The following is a 16,157-nucleotide window of genomic DNA, read 5'->3' as shown; positions in this document are numbered from 1 at the left end:
GTGTTTTCAGAAAGCATACCAAAGGCAGGCATTTATGTTGTTATGGCATGTTGGTGGATCCCAACACACACAGTTAAATGTCTTCAGTAAGTTTATGACACACGACATTACAACTCAAAAACAGAATTCACTGAAAAGTATTCAAAGATTTGTCCTACCTGAAAATTACGGTTGAAGCAGGAAAATGAGAAAAAAAAAAAAAAAAGAAAAGAGGGAAAGGAAAAAGAAGCCATCAAACTCTTAATTGTACAACTTGAAAACAAAGTAAAGCTACTTCACAAGTAGACTTCAGTATAGTATTGGATCTGCTTACTGGTGATTCAGCATTCAAAGTGATGATTTCCTCATCGTGATCTAGTAGCTTGCAGGCATATGCAATATTAACAGCAGTTTCTTGCTTGTCTCCAGTAAGAACCCAAATCTGCAACCCAGCTTTGCGCAAGCTTGCAATGGTTTCTGGAACACCTTCCTGTAAACGGTCTTCAATACCAGTGGCACCTAAGCACATGGAAAAAGTAAATTATTCCACATTTAATAAACACTTAGGGTTCACTTCAAACTGTAAGCTTGGATTTTTCCAAAAATTACAGCCACTTTCACTGGGGAACAGCTAAATGAAACTAACAATGTATGCAATATTCGGGCAGCTTTTTGGAGGTATCTAGAGAGAGGAGTAGAAAACAGCTGGTGTAAACACCTGCATCAACAGTCAGCAACAAATCCAGAGTTCTAAACTTCAAAAGCAACCTGATGCCTCTCTCAGCGGTTCACAAACTTGATGTACCTTTCCTTATTGTTTCACTGCTCTGTATCTTCACCCTTTCTTCTGAATGTTGTCTTATAAGATATATAAGATATATATATGGAGATTTAGCTCCAAAGAGTCTTGACTACCTTTTCTCAGCTAGAAGAGGATTGGTCATTACAGATTTCTCCCTTTCAGAGGGGAATGACGGAAGAACTGCAGCTTGGTAACCACACATTAGGCTTTAGACATGAACTACTTACTGTCTTGTGGCCGCCCTTTGCTCTTGTAGACAGACACTAGTTGCCCGATGAGATTTAGTAGAGAATAAATCATAAATCTATAATCCATAATGTAGAAGGAAAACAAGGCTTTTTCATACCCCCAGTGAATCTTCCTACTTGTTTATAACAAACTGAGAATTTTTCCTATGCTTTCACAAATTAATAGGAGACAAGATTTTCAGACTGTAGTAAAAGAAGATCAGGACCAAGTTCAGTGTCAGCACTGAGTTTTAGAGAGGCTTCAGTGTGAGAACGTGTAAGCCCTGACAATCAGACAACCCAAAGATAACAAATACACAAATTACCTGAAGCAACAGGAAAAGCAAAGCAAACTTCTGCCATCTCTTTATTGCCGCTATAATAATATAGCCATAGAAGCCCAGCTGCAGTCTGAGCACTAGTTGTAGGTGAAATGCAATGTCATGAAAACTTTTGAATTATAAAGGCACAAAGTGCACAAAGGAAAAGACATTCCCGTTCCAGAATCTTTTTTTTTTTTTTAATTCCTAGATTTATCGTACAATTCAATTTCCCTTTTTTGTTTTCCAGAGTGCAGACAGAGCCAACAGGGACAACCATGGTGGGATCTTCCTGATTAATGTGGTCAGAATCAGTCACCTCAAGCTCCCCTTTAAGTCAGAGGAGAAAAACAGCCACTTTAAAGGCATGATTCATCTAATCCTAAAGGAGGTATCTAAGACAGATCAAATGAGCTGCACTTTCTGTCGTTTTTCTCTCTCCACTGGTTATATAAGGAGCCCTAGAGATCTACAGTAGACACAACAAAAACTGGGTGAGGTGGATCTCATCTCCCAGAGACAGACAATTTGGCAAACAGTGAAGGCTGTTACCTCCATCACTGCAATGGCTGTCCCAGTTCCCCTGCCAGGGAAAGAAGTTGGATGCTTGGAATAATAGTGGATACATATGTATTTCAGAAGCACAAGTGCTCTTAACTAAGCAGAGAAACAGCATGACTTTGCCCTTGGAATATATTTTACATACACTGATTTTAACTACATCATTATTAAGTACTGCAGTCCCCTTCCACAGTGCACATGGGCTCTAGGTGTTGAACCTGACGTATATGGGTTGATACCTCTCACAAATGCAGTTTATGAGCTCTGCTTTATGAGCAACTCTGGTACGCTTGGAATTGTGGAACTCCCTGGCATAGTAAAGAGGCTCCAAGCTACTGAAATTCTGCAGCCAGAGTTGGCCAAGTCCTTTTCCTACTTAGAGCAGCAATTCTCATTTATGACATTGTGTCAAACACATCTCTTGTTTTACTCCAGCCATTTCACTAATGATAAAATGATTGCAGGAGCAAGGATAGAAAGGGTATGCCCATTATGTTAATTATAATCGCACTGCTTTGTGGTGCCACACATGACAATTATGACAAAGTCCAAAAGAAGTTAATTTCTGTACTGTCAGAAAACATTTAAAGAAAAGAAGGGATTTCATAGCCAAGCCTTCAGAATTTTCAGCACTTTTAAATTTTATGCCCAGCTCTCATTTCATTACCTAGCAGATGCAAATTCTTCTCTATCTGCAGTGCTGACTGAAACAGAAGTTCTTCACGATTCTCAATAGAAGATTCTGCTTCCAGATGACTTTTTAACCAACAAGCATACTCCTCTTTGCTCAGAACCTGTTCAAGAGAGCATGTGAGGGCACAGTCAAAGTGATGCAGAGGCATTCATACTTTATTGAATAAAATGAACAAAAAAAACAACCCAACCAAAAAAATAAAAAAAAAAATAAAAATCAAGAACAGTAAGTTAAGAAAGCCTTCAGTTATCTTTGTCAAGACTCTTCTTAAAAGAAAATTAAGAGCTTGCTCTGACACTTACTCGTTTTGCAATACACAGGGTTCTCAGCCCATCTACAGCATACAGATTAAGGTAATTCTGGGTTTTGGTTTGGATTTTCTTTTGATGCTTGCCCCGAGGGTCACCTAGATATCAGTAAAAAAAGAAATTAGTGCCTGAAAAATAACAGCAGCTGAACAACCTCAGAAGAGAAAAATGTGTCTGTAGTACTTACATACCATCACTTTAAAACTGATACTTTTAAAGAGCTGTTGATATCTCCTGGGAAACTTTCAAGTAAAACATTCCATTTAGGAAAAAAAAAACCAACACACCCTATCTCACAGTCCCATCTTCTCTTTCTTCCTTCTTCAAATGTCACCCCAAACGCATGTTAGACAGACCTTCTTTTTTTTTACTCAAATATTTGTTTGGCCCGAAGGCTTTGAGAAATCACGATAATCTTAACAACAAACAAGAATGCCAGAAAGGGAAGTATGATTAAATAGTCTATTTGCAAATCCTTCTGTACATCTCATCATGTGCAGAAAAACTACGCTTAGTTTTTCTCATGGGTTAGTATCTCAGGACAACCGGAAACACTGCTCTGTTTTTTATATCTAAGTGTATGAAGGCACTACTGTTACTACTGTACAGACACTACTTTGTGGCCTGAGTGGCAAGAAGTTATGGATGTGACTCTGATTCACTCAGAACACATCTATGCTTACGCAAACCTCATAATTAGCTTCTACCTTGAATGCACAACTTCCACTTGGTTTACTCTTCCCTTAAACCAGGCATGTCTAACTTGTGGCCCAGCACAGGGCCTGCGCCCTGCCCTGTGCCATCATGGCAGTGGCTCTGCTCTGTAGAGAGGCCAAGGGCACGAATCCATTGCTCAGCAACAACCAAACATTTTACCTCCACATTTAACACTACACCAGGCTGATCAGGGCCCCATCCAACCTGGCCTTGAACACCTCCAGGGATGGAGCATCCACAGCCTCTCTGGGCAGCCTGTGCCAGCACCTCACCACTCTCATAGTAAAGAACTTCCCTCTGACATCACATCCAACTAGACTTGTGGTTTTATTCCTCCATTTTAAAATTGTTTTAAGAAAAACATTAAAAAATGAAATGTTTTCTTACTCATATGTTAATGATATTGTATGTTTTACGAAGGCGGCTGCAGAGGTAGTGCCTCCTATTTTATTATATTGACTTATGTTGTTGGCCCATGACACGCGAGGCGGATGTTGGTGGTACAGCAGTAGAGGTTGAACCTTTCTGCCAACAACCCATTACATGCTGTTGCTGTGCAAGAAACGGCAGCAGAGGGGTGGTCTGATAGAATAGTGTCGAACATGGAAGTGTGGATGAGGTAAAGGCGTGTCAAGAAATTCCTCCATGCGCAAAGAATGGCACCCACTGACATTCATCAACACTTACTTGAATGTTTATGGACACCAAGTAGTGGATGTGAACACAATGAGTGGTGGCGTGTGTCAGCAGTGGTGACAGTGACAGTGATATAACCCATTTTTTTATGCCATTACCATAAGCTACTGATGCTTGTATCTAAATGAGATGTCAGGAACATCCAAACCAAATACTTTTCAGCATATTCCCAGCATGCATTCATACTCCATTTTATCTTGCTTTGTGTGAATATGTACTCACATGCCTGTCTATCTATACACATATATACAGCAGCACAGTATCTAATTGGGTATTTGGAGGGTTTGGTATAAACATTTAGAAGTACTGATACTGTTGGAAGGAAGGTGTTGGGTGTTTGGAATCTCAATATTCTGGTTGTGCATGCTGTACTCTGTATAGCACTTTTTCAGCCTTTTTTTTTCTTCTTTTAAAGAACAAAATAAGCAAACAGCAATCCTAAATTCCAGTGATGTATCACTTTTCTACTGAGAAAAAAAAAAAAAGTATTTCTCGCATAGCTCACATGCAATTGTCTTGTAGGAGTGGCTTTTTCAGTCCCTTTCTTATTTTGATGTGCAAACTTGAGTAGCAAATGACATTTCTATCACTTTAAGGTTCAGTGGTATTAACCTCTTCATATCTGTCAGAATACTGCAGGCACTAATACAATGATCATAATGCCAAACACTTTTACCACCTTCAATGAGCAAAGACAGTAATTCCCTACAAGAAGAAATGTGCACACTGGTTTCCATGTGAATTTTCACTTCTAGTATAACGAACTGCATTTCCTTCCTCTGCCAGCACACCAAAGAGAGCTAAAACTCCCTCCGGCTCTCCATGTCCCTTATCAGTCTCAGCCGGAGATTCACTTTGAGATCAAAAGTTAAAAGAGGGGAAGGACTCTCTTGCAAACAAAATCCATGTTTAGCAGCATGACCACATTAACTGTGGAAGAGAAAACCAGAAAATAAGTCTTCTACAGAAGAATGATAGAGAGCTAGTGGCGTTTTGCTTGCTTCATTTCCTTCCATAATCACCAGCTGTAGAAAGCCAGCTCAGTCATTGTTTTCTCAGTGACTTATGTTCACAGTTCCTGTGCGAGCGAGTTATTGACTCAAACAGTAACTTTCTTATTTATGAACACAGTGACTGCTAAGATAAAGTAAAAACAATACACCCTTGGGAATCATTTCAAGGCTTTTGAAAATATCTGGGTGCTGTCAGAAAACGTCAGTGTTCAGAGTCTAGATATACAGGCAGAAGGAATAGAGGGAATTCAGAAACTTTCAAGTTTTGAAGCTCACGATGTTTTCTGTTTGTTTGTTTGCTTTAGATATAACTGAAGCTAAAACATAGTAGTTTTGCATCTATTTTTGGGCTTTTCATTGTGGCATTTTTAAAAGACTTTTCCTCAGAGAAACAGAAGCTTTCTGTTTCATAGGACCCAGTTCTGCATGGAGACTATGGACACAGCATTGCCTTGGTCTTTCAGTCTGAGAACACAAGCATCACAAAGCCTCAAAACATACACTTGACTTGTGTACAATTTACCTGTCCCTGAGGCACTAAGACTCATCAGTCTATCTATCTGTCTGTCTGTCTGTCTATCTATCTATCTATCTATCTATCTATCTATCTATCTATCTATCTATCTATCTATCTATCTATCTACCTATCTATCTATAATAAATATATATAACTTTCACAATATAAACCCTTGGGAAATCCCTCTATGTGAGGAATACCACGCAGTGAGGTGACAAGGAGGCAGCTCCCTCAGGAAATGACAACATGTGCCCTGATGCTAGGAAATTACAGACAGGGACCATGAATTCAATTCTGTGAGTGAAAATGTTCAAGAGACATGTCAAACATTTTTTAGGCAGATCTGCTGAAACTCAGAATTACTGAAGCCGGCAGTGGGTGAGAGGGCTAGAAAATAAAGGAAACTGCTTAAGAAGTTCTAGTGCCTGCACTTTACACTGCTTGTGAAAGCAAAATATACTAAAACTCATCATTCAATTGGGCCTAAAAATAGTTAAAAAACCCTGCACAAATTCAAAGCATCCTTCAATTCACTTGCCTGTAAAGATGCAGCAACCTCCACATTTGCCCAGCTACAGAATTTGCTCAGTTATAACAACTGTCTTCAGGGACTCTGCTCCTGCATCTCTGACACAGCACCTTCTGTGGTGTTGCTGTTGGTTGGATCTACCCAAGTAGGTCCTGGACCCACCTGAAATTCACCCCTGAATTCCGCCATTCATTGTACTTTTATTTCACGGTTGGGACATAATATTTGTATGTTACTACTAATTCTGAATACTCCAAATTCTCTGGAAGGAAACAGTTTTCCAGACATTCTCAGTACCGTCTTCGATATCAGATCTTAACCAGAAAATTATTTATGAATACTTTGTTGTTAGTTGAGGACTAGTCGTTCCTAATTTTTTGGCTCTGCTTTGATTTATGCCACTACAAACTTAAAACTAACGCGAACATTTTTCTGTATTTCGTTAAACTAAAACTGCACAGTATAAGCCTTTCACAATTGTTTACTCCGGCTAATGTCAGAGTAACCGCAGAGTCAATGAACTAGTGACACACAGGAAGCACCTCCAGCACTTTCAGGTTCTGTCCATTCATACTGGGGGAACCCTTAAACTCTTAATTAAATTCAGTGTTGAACATACAGTAAATTAGATTCAAACTGACTCATGCAAACTGACTCTCCCATGTTTACACTAACTTCTGAAAGCTTACAGGGATCTTCTTGAATCCAACTCATAATTAGCAGCAATTAATGTTCTTCCTGATTCACGAGATACCTGGGTGCTGCTGACTCTAGGGAAGCAGTCCATGATCACAGCTATTCCCTAACACAACTTGAGATTTCTCATCTGAACAGATTCTTTCCTTATTTTGCTACTACCTTTCTGTGCCAATGGCTGATTGATTCACACTGCCCTTTAGCACCACAGTCAAATGCAACATAAACGCGCTGATGTATGCAAATACATTACTACAAAAGGAAGTAAAGGTGCAGTGATAGTTGAAACAGATAAAGGATCTGGAGTAGGAATTGCTTGAGTTTCATATAAAATACTGAAATAGCTATGCACTGCTGGGCATGTTCTCCTCAAGAAATGTAAATTCTTTTGGAAGAGTCTCGGGAAATACCTTCAAAACAAAGTTTTCTAGTAGAAGTTCCTGTACATAAATTGATGTAATTAATTCTTCTAAGGCAAAGAACCAGTCATTAGTTACAGAAAATTTGCTATAATTACAAAGTACAATAAAAGAAGTGAGATGGCTTTCTTTCTATTATTTCATGTACTCACAACAAAAGCAGGCAGGTCTGCTTGCTAGGAAAGGCAGCAAGACACGATCTTTCAGCAATTAAGCAGAACCGCCTCCCCATACCCCCGCTCTTACAAAGCTAAGTAAGAGGTGTACCTGAAGAACAAGGCAGAAGGAGATCCATAATAACTGAATCTGCTCCTTTAGTGTAAACATTTATTTCATCCGTGAGAGGATGTCTGACCACTACTGACATCCTCTTCCTGATGGAATCAAAGCCCAATGTATGTAATACTTCAAAGTTTAATGTTCCCAGGTGAGGTAGCTCCACTGATACCTGGTCAGACAGCCTTCCAACCAGAGAACAGTTATATGCCCTTGCTGCATAGACGAGAGCAGCTTCATCTGGACTCTCTGCTTCATAACGAAGTTCTCCTTCCTCAGGCCCGCTCCCTACAGCCATCCTTCCTTGCTGGGAGCTGTAGCCATTGTTATTCATCTGTGCAGAGTATGCCAGCTTCTCTTCCAGTTTTAATAAAGTGCTCTCAGTAGATGTTGATGAAAGGATACTTAAACCAAATCTATGCATTGATTTGTTTGTAGCTAGACTGGATGAACTGCTGCTGTTAGATCCAGAGGTCAAGCGGCTTGGAGTGAGTCTTCTGATGAAGTCTTCTATGGTTTTTACAGGAGATTTTAGTTCAAAACGGTCTCTGACCTTGAGAAGAGTGAAACAAGACAATGAACTAAATAAAACCTGAAGGAAAGCTGTGTAAGAAATTAGACACTGAATTTAGACATTCAGCCTAAGTAGCTCCATCTTAAGAAGAGAATTTCTTTGCAACCAAATAGTAATGGCACTTGCAATTTGAGAAGGGAAAGTAAATGGACTTAACAGCAAAAAGAAAAGCCAACAAAACCTAGAACTTCAGAATTGTGTCTCTACATGAAAGTATGTATGCTCATATTAAAAGCATTCTTCTTTCACCTTTTCAGATATGCCTAATGGATAGACTATTGATGCTGGACCACCACCACAGTACATTCTGAAAGGCTGTTGCCAGTAGGAGACATTGGCATTTGTGCATATTCAGTGAAGGTAGTAGAAAAACATGTTAATGCAAGAGTTTTGTACTGAGAAGTGTGATACCAGAAAAGTTTTTTAGAATAGGCCAGTGTCAATGATGCTTTCAACAGCAACATGCTGATATAAATTACTTCCACCGTCCTCTCTTTTGGATTCAGTTTGCCTAAGTTTTACCACTTATTTCAGCTTATTTAAAATGTGTTTTTGCAGACTACTTCACTTCTTATTCCTACTTGGAAAAGAAACAAATCTCAGAATTTTCTCCAGGATGGAAATTCAATCTGTAGGCTAATTTTAATTCTGTGTTCTACTACAGTTTTGTCTTGGGGTTCTATTGTTTAAGTTCTCATTCATTTAGTTTGGGTCGATTTAAGCAGTAATAATCATTATTTCTCACAATGAGCTTGACACATCTTTTACACAATGTGAAAAATATCGGACCCTATTCTTATTTTAATTCACATTTACAAAATATACACACTGCTTATACTGTTTTTGATAAGTCTTGCATATTACAAATTAGTTTCACACAGACTTGCATACTTACATACATACTTACATGCAGATGTATGTACACACACACATATACACACACTTATCAATTAAGTTATGTAACAAGAACTCAGGAAATTTTCAGAAGTATCTTAAAATTGCAGACAAAATTATGTCTTACCCTGAAGGTAAATGACATATTCCATTTAACTAATGCTGTTCCTTCACAATGCAGTTCTAAGAGTTGTCTCACATTTAGTTTCCAGTTATTTCTTACTAGAACAGGCAATTTTCAGTTCTCCAGCTTATGAGATAAATTAGTATCAATTCAAACAAGCCTTAAACTCAATTTTGCTGTTTCTTTAACCCACCTTCTGTCGGGGCTGATTTGGAGCAGTAACCACAACAGTATTACAGATAGTCAAAGCAATGAAGAAGTCAAAAATATCACACAGTTCTGGACTCAGATGGGATAATGGCTGTTCGTGGCCCCTCATGATCTCCAGATGCTTTGCACATTCATTCACCTTTTCTAATAAGTTAGGATCTGGTGTGATGTCCTTCTCCTAACAATAAAAAGCAGAGACTAATATCAGTGATTCTGCAAATTTCCAAAGCAGCATCAAACAATCAAAGTGCCCAAAGCAGTGTCAATACCAAGAGTTTTACTAAGGCCTCATACCACAGAGCTGAGATGGAGAGGACTGTAATTCATGCATCATAGAAAATATACACTTACCAATGAGGCTACTAATAAAAATGGAAATGGGAGTAATTGTGCTGTCAGCTTTTTCACTACTGTTATACTAGTAATGTTCATCTACTTTGGGAGCAGTGGATAGGGGAAGAGTTACATTCCTCCCACCCCCCAGTCCAGTGAGAACATTCTGCGTGGTTTGTTAGAGAACAACTATCTGAGAGCAATTCACTTGTCTTTTATGCTAAAGAAGAGCACTCTCAACTCTATTGAATCAGCACTTTCTACTTCTTTGATCTATTTCTTGTCAGAGCAAATTCTGGTATTCCTTAAGACAAGACTTGGTTTCTCTGCTCTCTTAATACCACTTAGCTCACCTAAAACTTCCAACAACACCATAAAATAAATGAATCAAAGCAAAGTTGTAAGGGCATTTTGAAATATAAAGTTTTCTTCTTTCTCTAAAACACATGTGCAGAAGAAAAAAATGCCAAGATGAAATCTGAGTGGTATGCTATGTAGTACAAATTATCTCTTCCTTTTCAGGGTATCCCTCTTAAAAGATACAGGACAGCTTGCACTTAATTCTCATGACTTACCATTGGGCTACTGAATGCAGTATGCTTTGACAGTATGCTTGCTCTTTTTGCTTCAGCTCTGCTTCCTGTGCGGCGGTGGGTTTTGGTGCTCTGGCTTCTGTGAATTACTTTGATGCTCTGATGGCTGCAAATACTGTCACGCTGGGATAAAGTTCCTCCTTTTGGAGCTGCTTCCTCTTCCTCAGAATCGGGTTCTTGGTACATCGCTAAGCGTTTGGCTATCAATAAAAATATAAAGGGAGAAAGGCTGCATGTGTTAAATGCTGTTGAGAGAGAGGGAAAAGGGATGTGTTGACTTCACTGAACGATTCCATTATCAGGGAATAACATAAGACATCTAGTCTTAACTACATGGTATCTTCTAGTGAAGGGTGCAGACAACATAATTAGGAATATAATGTAATGCATTGCCTCCCTCATAATGAGAACAAGGCGGCTAGACTCTGTGGTAGCACACTGCACTCCTGAAGGCTATTCCATAGCTCAGCTTAATGAAATCAACTGAACCCCAGCCTGGGGTCTGTCTACTCACCTGGGACCAATATGACACCAAGAGCAATGTCACCTGTGATAAAATGCTTATTATACTTTTAGCTGCTGCAGTGCACCACTCCTCATGGACATGGAATCAGAGAATGGCTGAGGTTGGAGAGAACCTCAAAGAGAACACAGTTCTAGTGCTCCTGCTGCAGTCAAAGTTGCCAACCACTAAGTCAGGCACTAGATCAGGCTGCCCAGGGCCACATCCATGCTGACCTTGAGCACCTCCAAGGATGGGGCATCCATAGCTTCTCTGTGCAACCTGTGTCAGTACCTCACCACTTTGCTCTTGTATCCAATATAAATCTCCCCTCTTTAGTTTAAAACCATTTCCCTTTGTCCTATCAGTATCAGACTGCGTGAACAGAATGAACCTCTTGTTTCAAATCATACATTACAGTGGAGAACTTGTCTAATAAAGACTCCAAGTACAACTGTTAATGTTAGAAACAAATCTGGGCAGTTTGCTACATAGAAGTTAAAAATTTAACAGAAGGAAAAGGTGCAAAACCAGACCCAAATCCAGCCCACCTAACAGCAGATTCCATTCAGTTCTAACTGACACATAATGTATTTTTCTATTCCTAAAGATCATGGGCACTTAATAGCCTGTGTCATTCATTAAACAGGCACACGTCACTTTAACAGGTATCTATTTATTCCTTCATTAGGCATTCATGAAAAAGCTTTTCATTATATTCTCAAAATGATCTGCACTGCGCAGACGTAAAATGCAAGTTCCATGCTTTTGGTTCTGCACTCTTTCAGTTCCATGTTATAACAAATTAGATCTTCCTAATGTCAAATGATAAATCATTAGCATGTAAGTCAACTATTCAGGCATTCTGCAGGAAAAATTGCCCAGGAAGATTTTTCTTTCAACACATATTCCCAAGAAAAATCTTGTATCACACACAGTGAGTTCGGCACATGATCGTTTTAATGGGGCTTGCTTTATGATCAAAGAAAAAAAAAACATCCTCGCCATCTGCTGTAACTTTCAAACATGTTTTAACTGTCAGAAAGCAGCAGGAGGAGCTGAAATCAGATTGCACACGCTTTATGGTGATAGGTCTACCTGAACAGAATTGTATATTGGAAGCTTTTTCACATCTATTTAGATCATCTATTTTGTCTGAAATCCTGGAGCTGGAAGAGGTTCCCAGCAAACCACACAGTTGTTCAGAGAGCCACACAGCTGCAAAGAGAAGAGCACAGCAACACTGGCTTCTCCTTTCAGTGCCTCCTGTGTACTGTGATAACAAGTAACTGCTGATAACAGAATCTATAAGATAAATAGCTCAAAAAATTAGGGTGGTAACTGGTCTCCTTGGCCTTCCTGTTGCATGGTAATAGACTGCATCCTGCAAGTCCTAAGTTCAAAAAGCACAGCTGAAGATGACATACAAGCATGATCTTTTGCAATTAGCAATACTTGAGATTTAAATCAATCATAAGTAGATTTCAGTGCCTTCTCAGCAAACCCAGTCTCAAGGAGAGCTGGTGCTGTGTGGCTACATAGCTCTTCTCAGGGAAAGCACAGTTAAAGCTTGGATTTGCCACAGGGATAACCATCCTCACTCCAGTTGTGGGCATCTGAGTGGCAGACTGACAGAATGATGCACTCCTTGCCAAAAGAAGGAATATCCTTGTCAGGGAAAGAACCAGGTACAAAGCTTTGCAAAAGGTGGTACCCAGTTGGTCAAATTCTTTTCCAAACAGAGTTGTTAGAAAAAAGGCCTCATGTTTTCTTTAATAATTATATCTAATTTAAGCTTCTGCTCCAGAAACATGCATTGAAATGCATGACTCTGAAGACTCTGAACCAATAATGGCTGCATTTTACAAACAAAATCAATAGGGTTAAGCAGTGAATGCATTTAATGCATAATATACACTTCTGTTTGCATACCATATCTCTGTATTCTTCACTGCTCTTACATTACATCTAAAAATATTTTGTTTAGTCAACACAGCAGAAAAACTGGTTCCTAATGCAGTGCGTGCCTATTTTATTAGCATTATACCAGTAGTGAATTAGTACACACTCTAATCTGTCTGTATCTTTAAGCTATGTTTTGCTCTCTATGCAGATTTTCATTGTAGTGCATTCATTTAACTGCATTCATTTAACTGTTGCTGCAGTGAGAAAAAAAAGAGAAAAAGAGAAAGAAAATACAAGACCAGAATCTCATTTAAACAAGTCAAATGTAGCTCGCTTGATATAAAGGGTATTATTTCCATTTTATACCAAGGTAAGCTTGTATAAAAAAGGCCAAAGCACCTTTCAACATTTTCTCAAGTGCAGTCTTAACATAATATGCAACAAAAACTAAAAAGTTTGAAGAAATAATGAAACACAGTGTGATTGTTATGTTATGGCTAAGGTTCATAACGCTTTAACTGTGCAAAGCGTGCTTCTTTGGGAACATTCTGTTCTCTCCACCCACTCAGCCCTCTCAAATTCAGAACCTTTTCCTATGAACATTATAACCTGAAAGACGTTGTGATGCTTTTCAGCTTCAGCACTGAAAATTCATGGCCTTGATCTTTTGTCTGATTGAGAGTTTTTTTATTAAAGGCAGAGACACAAACACTTTGCAGAACACAACAGTGCAATGCATGGAAGTCTAATTTAACTGTCCTCTAGTTCACTTGATATTTACAGCACAAAGAAGAAAGGATAATTAATACTTTTTCCATGGACTCTTCTATCTTTCAGAAGATAGCAGTAAACTGTCACTAATTATAACTTCTGGTAAGTATTTTAAGATACTCTTTTATTTTTATTTTTTTTCTGTTTTAAAAACTTTTATTTCTTTTAAAAATTATTTTATTTATGATCTTCTTCAGTTGTCTCATAAGTTATCTTCTATGCTGTGTTCTTCTATGAGGCATCCATCTTAGAGGGCCACGTACACAGATATTTAACTATGTAGAGAAGTGTGATCAGGAAACTATAAAATAATTTGTTCTGGGTAGAATAAAACTACAGCTACCTTAAACCGGAATAGTTCAGCTGTCAGTGTCTGGGTCCTGATTTTCCTATGGAATAACACCCCGTTTACCCAGTCATTTGGACAAGAATGTTAGTGAGTTATCAAGAAGTAAGACTAGATGTCTTCACATTATGTTATTTCCTAATGATGTTATGAGTGCAAGCTTATTTCACCTTGAAGTTCTCTCTAGTGTCTAAAAAAACCCTCAGTCAAGCAGCTAGCATGCAAAAAAATTGCATGACTGTGCTAACATAACTTACTTTGCAGAAGCTTCCTCATAAAAGCAAGTCCTGAGACTAGAAAACATGAAGATTTTCCATCCTCTCTCCTCTTGGCAGCCACATGGGTATGAAAAGGATAATTTGAAGTCTTTCATCACAAACTCCTTACTCCACTTAGAAATGGAGATTCTTTCTATCCATCTAGAGATTTTCCAGAGCAATTTTGAGTGCAGGCATACCTATACTCAGGCATACACACTCAGAGGAAATTATTACCTGTCTCTAATCTCTTCGTCGTTAATTATTCTTTAGGAGTTCAAAATACAACACTCCCAATGTATCCAGTTCCACATCTTCTGCTTCTGTCCACATTCTTCAATAACTTTTTTTTTTCAGAAAGCAACAACAAATGTAAAGAGAAACTACAAACAAGCTATACAGAGTGCCGGTTCTGTTGATTGCTTCCACCTTTCTGGAGAAGACCTATAAGGACCCTCCTGATTTCTGAAGGTTGTCAGATGGAAAAGAAGGGCAGATGAGCTGTTCCTCTCTGGAGGCACCAGCCACAATTATTAGGGAAAAGGTTTCACCCAGTTATATGCTTTCTTTTCTTTTCTTTCTTTTCTTTTCTTTTCTTTTCTTTTCTTTTCTTTTCTTTTCTTTTCTTTTCTTTTCTTTTCTTTTCTTTTCTTCTTCTTTTCTTCTTTTCTTTCCTTTCCTTTATTTTCCTTTTCTCTTCCCTTCTCTTCCCTTCTCTTCCCTTCCCTTCCCTTCCCTTCCCTTCCCTTCCCTTCCCTTTCCCTTCCCTTCCCTTCCCTTCCTTCCCTTCCCTTCCCTTTCCCATTCCCTTCCCTTCAACCCCTCCCCTTCCCTCTCCTTCCCTTTCTTTTTCCCTTTTCCCTTCCTTCCCTCCTTCCCTCCTTCCCTCCCTTCCCCCTCTCCCTCCCTTTCCCTTCCCTTCCCTTCCCTTCCCTTCCCTTCCCTTCCCTTCCCTTCCCTTCCCTTCCCTTCCCTTCCCTTCCCTTACCCTTCCCTTCCCTTTCCCTTCCCTTCCCTCCCTTCCCTTCCCTTCCCTTCCCTTCCCTTCCCTTTCCCTTCCCTTCCCTCCTTCCCTTCCCTTCCCTTCCCTTCCCTTCCCTCCCTTTCCCTTCCTTTCCTTTCCCTTTCCCTTCCCCTTTCTCTCTTCCTTTCCATTTCCCTTCCCTTCTTCTTCCCTTCCCTTTTTTTTCCCTTCCCTTCCCTCCCTTCCCTTCCTTCCCTTTCCCTTCCCTTCCCTTCCCTTCCCTTCCCTTCCCTTTCCTTCCCTTCCCTTCCCTTCCTTCCTTCCCTTCCCTCCCTTCCCTTCCCTTCCCTTCCCTTCCCTTCCCTTCCCTTCTCTTCTCTTCTCTTCTCTTCTCTTCTCTTCTCTTCTCTTCTCTTCTCTTCTCTTCTCTTCTCTTTTTTCTTCTCTTCTCTTCTCTTCTCTTCTCTTCTCTTCTCTTCTCTTCTCTCTCTTTCTTTCTTTCTTTCTTTCTTTCTTTCTTTCTTTCTTTCTTTCTTTCATGGTAAATTCAATTTTCTGTTGTGGCTATGTCTTCTGGTTATGTACAAATGAAGAACAAAGTTTTACCATAATAAAGTCCCTCACACGAAGAATAAGATCTTTCCATATAATGCACCTTCCAGTGAAAAGTAGTTCCTAGCCAATCTTTAGCATGAATAAATAGAGTGTGGAAGAGAAGTCTTTCTCAAATTCACTGAGTAAGAAACTTGGCTAGCTTTTTACCATAAAATAGCTTTTTTACCATAAAATTATCCCTTTATTCTGTTCTCGAGAGGTTTTTGTTTTTTTTTTTTTTTTCCAGCCATTGGAAGGAAAGACAAAGACTGTAAAGAATGAAAATATTTAGTTTTTTCAGATTTGTGTGGTTGCATTCATGGAGGTTTCAACTTG

General features: G+C 39.1%; 1 protein-coding gene across 1 annotated transcript in view; it reads right to left on the bottom strand.

Annotated features, from left to right (window-relative positions):
- Positions 1–16,157, bottom strand: part of ATP10A (ATPase phospholipid transporting 10A (putative)) — a 106,247-nt gene that overhangs the window by 15,400 nt on the left and 74,690 nt on the right. Inside the window, exons 8-13 of the mRNA XM_015851029.2 lie at positions 10,465–10,682; positions 9,540–9,734; positions 7,746–8,307; positions 2,886–2,989; positions 2,557–2,683; positions 314–498 (exon numbers count right to left, since the gene is read on the bottom strand). Coding sequence (XP_015706515.1) covers positions 314–498; positions 2,557–2,683; positions 2,886–2,989; positions 7,746–8,307; positions 9,540–9,734; positions 10,465–10,682 — 1,391 coding nt within the window. The remainder of the gene's footprint in view (positions 1–313; positions 499–2,556; positions 2,684–2,885; positions 2,990–7,745; positions 8,308–9,539; positions 9,735–10,464; positions 10,683–16,157) is intronic.

Source organism: Coturnix japonica, chromosome 1 (assembly GCF_001577835.2).
Source record: "Coturnix japonica isolate 7356 chromosome 1, Coturnix japonica 2.1, whole genome shotgun sequence".
In the NCBI taxonomy this organism is placed as follows: domain Eukaryota; kingdom Metazoa; phylum Chordata; class Aves; order Galliformes; family Phasianidae; genus Coturnix; species Coturnix japonica.
Note: the sequence above shows the minus strand (reverse complement) of the source record. Positions and strands in the feature narration are given on the sequence as shown.